At 33.1% G+C, this 7893-nt stretch overlaps 1 protein-coding gene across 1 annotated transcript in view; it reads right to left on the bottom strand.

The window, feature by feature from the left end:
• Positions 1-254: 254 nt before the first annotated feature.
• LOC118179286 (techylectin-like protein) overlaps positions 255-7893 on the bottom strand; it is a 31438-nt gene continuing 23799 nt past the window's right edge. Inside the window, exon 6 of the mRNA XM_035348468.2 lies at positions 255-772. Within this exon, the coding sequence (XP_035204359.1) occupies positions 474-772 (299 nt within the window). The 3' untranslated portion in view covers positions 255-473. The remainder of the gene's footprint in view (positions 773-7893) is intronic.

The following is a 7893-nucleotide window of genomic DNA, read 5'->3' as shown; positions in this document are numbered from 1 at the left end:
ACAGGATATCTTTAGAATTTCCGATAGACAGTCTCTCGCGCTGGAGATAAGTATTTTATTCCGTACAGTGTTGTCATTGCTCGCTTTGAAATCGTTGAGTTTGTTAATCAAAAATTCGCTAAAGTTGTACAAGATACGAGACAGATAATAAAATAAATTCTAAATTCCAAGTAACTATGCACTACGTTGTTCAAAATTTGATATCTCTTGGTATCGTTTGTTTTTCACAATGCAAGAAAACAAGCATACATTCATGCAGATGCTTCATTATTATTTAATTCCCTTAAAAATAATACAGGGCGATAATATTTGGTGACAACAATTTGAAAAGTGAAACAACGCATTTAAGTGTTTCGACGCGAAATGACATTTCGAGACTAAAATCCCATTCGGGACTGACATCCCTTTTGGGCTAATAATTCTTGCTTGTAATTACAATTTATGCTTTGTTTGGCTTTTTGTAATTATTTAAATTATCGACGCAAAGGAGTTATAGGTGTTTCCTGAGTTTTCCTGAAATTTTTAGGTCTAATCTTGATCTCAGTTGTGTCCATGGATTCTTTGTAGCCTTTCCATGACAGCCAAACTACACCGTCTGCAAAACTCTCGTGTTTTCCCCTCAAATACAGACCATTGAGGTTCGAGTGGTGGCAAGTGTTATACCACCATCCACCTTTATATACTTGAGCGCAATTCTGATCCTTCTGATTATCATTTTTCTGGTCTTTTGTAGAAAACTTCTGATTGTTGTGTTGGGCAATCATGGAATCCCCTGAATAGGTAAAAATATAGTATTATTAAATATAACTTATTATAGAATGTATTTTGATACTTAGGTAAAAATTGGATACAACGAAAATTTTAGGATTGAGGTCTGATAGAGATTTTAAGACATCAAAATTAAGTTAAAAAATGAAAAAAAAAAAAAAAAAAAGTTAAAAAATGAAATTATACATATTAAATACAACTCAGAAAAACAAAGAAATCTTTTATTTGCACTGGGAAATTTAGTAATTTTAACATTATTCTATGGAATGTTATATGCACTTACAACACAATATTCATCTGAATATTTATCCTGAACTAACGATGACTGCTGTAACTTTTTCCCTGAATGATAAATTCAGTGAAAATGTGGTTTCAGTGAATGAGAAATTCACTGAGACCCTTTGTGATGTTGCGCTTTTTAATTTCATTCAGCGTGTTACGAAGGATGACAAAACTTAGGTTATAAATGAAAGATTCCGTCTCGCAATCTAGCATCATGAAACATACAATATAAACCTTGTGATTTTCTGACACGCAAAGGGATTTACGTAAAAGGGAACGTAAAGGGATTTACGTAAAGTGGAACGCACGTATGTTCAGTACCTATGGTGATGACGTGAAGTGAAAAAGGAACATATTCACTATTTTATTAAAGAACTATGTAAGTTTGTTATTCCCTCTTAAGAATAAATTGAATTTAATTTAAAAAATTAAATTTAAATACATATTTAATTAAATATTCTTTGCGCCATTGCTGCAAGGAATGAAATTTAAATTTAAACAAATTCAAATTCTTAACAAATACGTATAAAAGTAAAAAAGCAAATTTAAATTCTAAAAAAAAAAAAAGATAAAAGCCAAAATAATTTTTAAAAAAAATTCGGCAAACATGTAAAAGATTTAATTCTCGAACTAATCTACAATATCATTTAAGTTCAGAAGCATAAGCAAATCAAGTGCAAAATCTATCCATGAAAATAAATCTACTAATTTAATAAATTAAAATTAAATTAAACAATTTTTTTTTAAATGCATATGTGAATGACCGTTGAGTAGGCAGGAGACAGACTTATCAAGGGGAAGTTGCCTCCAAACCTAACTCTCCAATCATTCAATTCGTGTCTCGTCATTCATGCAGGCAAGGGTAAAAGTCAAAACCAAAAGTAATTCCAACAAAGTGGCACCCCCAGACACTAACATTTAAGTATTAACATTTAAGAATTAAAGTTCAAAAAGGAAAATACCAATGAAATCGCCCGAGAAACAAGCAAGTAAAGTCAAGAATTAAACCTTTTCCTAAAAAATTAAATTTTTTAAAAAATCAATTTTTTATAAAATAATGAAATCTAGAAACCAATGTATTTTAGAAACCCTTGTCTACAGAAACTTCCCCTACACGAATATGCATATCAATAAAAAGAAACTATAAAAGAACCATACATAATCCATATAAACCAATAAGAAACAAAAAGAACTAATTCACAATTTTTAAAAAACAAATATATAATTAAGACACAATAACACGCCGAATAAATACTAATTCAGAAGTCAAACAACAAAAATCAGCGTTATACCTACAAAATTTTCACAGGACTAGTTTCGATGGTTTTACCGAACCATCATCTTCAGCTGCAAAACCGCAAATGAACAAGATAGGAAATAATGATTAGATAAGATAAGAAAGCCTGGACAAGAATAAGCAAGTGGCGCCATCTGTTGGCGAAACCAGAACTAAAACATAATTTCTCTAAAAAGCCGAAGGCAAATTTGGATTGGAATTAGGATCGTTAACTAGAACAGAAAGATTTTTATGAATGTGAAATGCCTCTAGAAAATCCAGTTCTCCAATGGAAGATGTTTTTTGAATAATTTTGGCAGCAGAAAAATTGAAAGTGTGATTTTCGGACCAACAATGTTGAGCAACAGAAGACCTCTGTGTTTCCTTTTTTCTAACATATGCCTCATGTTCTTTGACGCGAAATTTTAAGGCTCTCTTAGTTTGGCCAATGTAAATTAAACCACACTGGCAAGGAATCCTATAAATACCCCAGGTATTCATATCCGGAATGGGGTCCTTGAGTACAGAAGTTGGAATTTTATTGATGGGAGAAAAAACAACCCGAAAGTTAAATTTCTGCAAAATATGTGCAACTTTATAGCTAATTGATGGAAAGAAGGGAATGACAACAGAATTTTTATAATCTCCTAAAATAAGAGTGTGGCTTTTAGTGTGTTGAGATGAGAATTTTTTAACTGCTTGATTAATAATGTTGGGTGAAAAGCCCCTGTCAATAGCTATTGCTTTTAAATAATTTAGTTCTTCATCAAGGGCTAGTTTGGAGGAGCAAACTTGAAGAGCACGGAAAACATAGGAATAAAATGAAGCTAACTTTTGTTTAGTCGGATGACATGATTTAAAGTGTGGTGGAAGGCAAACCGATGCAGGTTTACGGTAAACTGTAGTAGTGAAGTTGGATGTGTTACGTGTGACCAGAATGTCGAGAAACGGAAGAGAATTGCAAGTCTCAAGTTCAAAAGTGAACTGAATAGCAGGATCAATAGAATTCATTGTTGAAAGAACTTTATTTAAATCATCTTTATTACCTTCAAACAGGGTAAAAGTATCGTCTACGTAGCGGAACCATGCCGGGAAGTTTAAAGTTTCAAACAATTTTGATTCATAATAATGCATGTAGATATCAGCCAGGATGGGACTGAGGGGACTTCCCATGGCTAATCCCTCAGTTTGCTTGTAATATTTATTTTGGAAAACAAAATGTGTTTGTTTCAAACAGAGTTGAATTAGAGAAATTAGCTCATCAATTTCGATGCAAGAGAAATGAAATTCGCGAAGTCTGGTTTCTAGACATCTTAATGCACCCTCCACTGGGACATTGGTGAATAATGATTTTACATCAAAAGAAACCATGAGTAAATTACTAGGAGAAACGTTTTTAACCTTTTTTACAAACTCTATTGAATTTTTTATGGTGTAAATGTTATTGTCTAATAGAGTGGAAAATCTAGAAACTAAATATTTAGCTAAAGGATACGAGGCAGTACCTAAATTTGATACAATAGGGCGGAAAGGAATACACTTTTATGAATTTTGGGAAGAGCATATAATCTGGCACAATTAGCAACAGATGGGATAAGCGAATGTTTTAAGTTGCTTGAAATGATTTGTGAAGATTTGATCGCAGTTTTTATTTTGGATAAGTCCGAAGGTGAAGGATCTTTAGGGATCGGATTATATGGTCCTTCGTTTAAGAGTTTAGTGACACCATCGATGTAAGTGTTCTTATCCATGACGACTATCTGGCCACCTTTGTCGGCCTTTGAAATGATAATATCCGGGTTAGAATGAATTTCGCGCATTGTAGCTCTTTCTCTCGCAGTTAGATTTGGTTTCAAAGGTTTATTATTGAATTTCACATTATGAGCGATAAGATGCCTAATCATTTCTTTCTGTGAATCTGAAACTTTACTGAACTTGAAAGCTTTTTCGATAGGAGCCAAAATCTTTGGAATCGAGGGTTTACAGGTTTGTGAGAAGTTAAAATTATATTTTAGAATTCTCTCTTGTTCTTCTGAAAGACTAACATTAGAAATATTAACTATTGGCTTGATGTTTACAATGGGAAGATTTTTTGAACTACTTGAACTGGAAGACTGTAAAAGAAGTTTTTCGAATTTAACTGCAAGGGTGTTTTTATGACGGTTAACTGCATTCTCCGTTCTAGACCAAAACTTTTGCTCAAGGCCAGTGAATTTTGGATATGATTTAGCGAGTTCCAGATGAAGCGTATAGAGTTCATGTTCAACTTTGGACAATTGTTGACGTGTATCCCTTATCACGGACCGAAGTAAGGCAAGCTTGCAATTTAACAGAATTCTTGAAACGCGACTCGATAGTTTTTGATTAGTTTTGATTTGAATAAAATTGGGGATCAATTTTTTACATTTACATTTAAGTAAAAAGTCAAGATGATTCAGGAATTTTTGCCGTTTCAGGCGTAATTTAGTGAAACGATTAACGGATGAAGGCATGATAAACAATGCAGAAAATCAAACTAAATTAACTGAGCAATAATAAAGTACACACAAAACAGCAGAAAAATCCAAATAAATGCAAAAATATTTTTGCAATTTTCAAGTTATGTTTATGTTTTGTACATTTGTATATTGTGCTTTGCTTGTCTGATTTCATGCATTTTGCTTACAAACGTTTTGTTTTCTATTCATTTCAGTGAGGGATTTTTCTGCTGTTTTGTGTGTACTTTATTATTGCTCAGTTAATTTAGTTTGATTTTCTGCATTGTTTATCATGCCTTCATCCGTTAATCGTTTCACTAAATTACGCCTGAAACGGCAAAAATTCCTGAATCATCTTGACTTTTTACTTAAATGTAAATGTAAAAAATTGATCCCCAATTTTATTCAAATCAAAACTAATCAAAAACTATCGAGTCGCGTTTCAAGAATTCTGTTAAATTGCAAGCTTGCCTTACTTCGGTCCGTGATAAGGGATACACGTCAACAATTGTCCAAAGTTGAACATGAACTCTATACGCTTCATCTGGAACTCGCTAAATCATATCCAAAATTCACTGGCCTTGAGCAAAAGTTTTGGTCTAGAACGGAGAATGCAGTTAACCGTCATAAAAACACCCTTGCAGTTAAATTCGAAAAACTTCTTTTACAGTCTTCCAGTTCAAGTAGTTCAAAAAATCTTCCCATTGTAAACATCAAGCCAATAGTTAATATTTCTAATGTTAGTCTTTCAGAAGAACAAGAGAGAATTCTAAAATATAATTTTAACTTCTCACAAACCTGTAAACCCTCGATTCCAAAGATTTTGGCTCCTATCGAAAAAGCTTTCAAGTTCAGTAAAGTTTCAGATTCACAGAAAGAAATGATTAGGCATCTTATCGCTCATAATGTGAAATTCAATAATAAACCTTTGAAACCAAATCTAACTGCGAGAGAAAGAGCTACAATGCGCGAAATTCATTCTAACCCGGATATTATCATTTCAAAGGCCGACAAAGGTGGCCAGATAGTCGTCATGGATAAGAACACTTACATCGATGGTGTCACTAAACTCTTAAACGAAGGACCATATAATCCGATCCCTAAAGATCCTTCACCTTCGGACTTATCCAAAATAAAAACTGCGATCAAATCTTCGCAAATCATTTCAAGCAACTTAAAACATTCGCTTATCCCATCTGTTGCGAATTGTGCCAGATTATATGCTCTTCCCAAAATTCATAAAAGTAGTATTCCTTTCCGCCCTATTGTATCAAATTTAGGTACTGCCTCGTATCATTTAGCTAAATATTTAGTTTCTAGATTTTCCACTCTATTAGACAATAACATTTACACCATAAAAAATTCAATAGAGTTTGTAAAAAAGGTTAAAAACGTTTCTCCTAGTAATTTACTCATGGTTTCTTTTGATGTAAAATCATTATTCACCAATGTCCCAGTGGAGGGTGCATTAAGATGTCTAGAAACCAGACTTCGCGAATTTCATTTCTCTTGCATCGAAATTGATGAGCTAATTTCTCTAACTCAACTCTGTTTGAAACAAACACATTTTGTTTTCCAAAATAAATATTACAAGCAAACTGAGGGATTAGCCATGGGAAGTCCCCTCAGTCCCATCCTGGCTGATATCTACATGCATTATTATGAATCAAAATTGTTTGAAACTTTAAACTTCCCGGCATGGTTCCGCTACGTAGACGATACTTTTACCCTGTTTGAAGGTAATAAAGATGATTTAAATAAAGTTCTTTCAACAATGAATTCTATTGATCCTGCTATTCAGTTCACTTTTGAACTTGAGACTTGCAATTCTCTTCCGTTTCTCGACATTCTGGTCACACGTAACACATCCAACTTCACTACTACAGTTTACCGTAAACCTGCATCGGTTTGCCTTCCACCACACTTTAAATCATGTCATCCGACTAAACAAAAGTTAGCTTCATTTTATTCCTATGTTTTCCGTGCTCTTCAAGTTTGCTCCTCCAAACTAGCCCTTGATGAAGAACTAAATTATTTAAAAGCAATAGCTATTGACAGGGGCTTTTCACCCAACATTATTAATCAAGCAGTTAAAAAATTCTCATCTCAACACACTAAAAGCCACACTCTTATTTTAGGAGATTATAAAAATTCTGTTGTCATTCCCTTCTTTCCATCAATTAGCTATAAAGTTGCACATATTTTGCAGAAATTTAACTTTCGGGTTGTTTTTTCTCCCATCAATAAAATTCCAACTTCTATACTCAAGGACCCCATTCCGGATATGAATACCTGGGGTATTTATAGGATTCCTTGCCAGTGTGGTTTAATTTACATTGGCCAAACTAAGAGAGCCTTAAAATTTCGCGTCAAAGAACATGAGGCATATGTTAGAAAAAAGGAAACACAGAGGTCTTCTGTTGCTCAACATTGTTGGTCCGAAAATCACACTTTCAATTTTTCTGCTGCCAAAATTATTCAAAAAACATCTTCCATTGGAGAACTGGATTTTCTAGAGGCATTTCACATTCATAAAAATCTTTCTGTTCTAGTTAACGATCCTAATTCCAATCCAAATTTGCCTTCGGCTTTTTAGAGAAATTATGTTTTAGTTCTGGTTTCGCCAACAGATGGCGCCACTTGCTTATTCTTGTCCAGGCTTTCTTTTCTTATCTAATCATTATTTCCTATCTTGTTCATTTGCGGTTTTGCAGCTGAAGATGATGGTTCAGTAAAACCATCGAAACTAGTCCTGTGAAAATTTTGTAGGTATAACGCTGATTTTTGTTGTTTCACTTCTGAAACAAATATATATTCAAAAACACAATTTCACATTTAGAAAACACCCATACACCACATAAAAAATTTAAAAAAAATACTTAAAGCAAGTAAATAGTAAGTTTTAATTCTAACTTACCTACTATATGAGTGTTGGGGTCTGCAAAAGTGTTGTGAAAGAGAAGTAAGTGTGTTCTTCAAACTATATAGATGGCGCTTATGTAGGTAAAGTTGAGTGCCAAGCTGCCATTTTTGTTATAGTAAAAAATTTTTTGTAAACATTAATATTAAAAATTAAATTAAATTAAAAAT

The sequence above is a fragment of the Stegodyphus dumicola genome, chromosome 10 (genome assembly GCF_044657685.1).
Source record: "Stegodyphus dumicola isolate Sdum_Otavi_A_Nest chromosome 10, ASM4465768v1".
Taxonomy (NCBI): domain Eukaryota; kingdom Metazoa; phylum Arthropoda; class Arachnida; order Araneae; family Eresidae; genus Stegodyphus; species Stegodyphus dumicola.
This window is presented reverse-complemented; position numbering and strand designations above follow the sequence as displayed.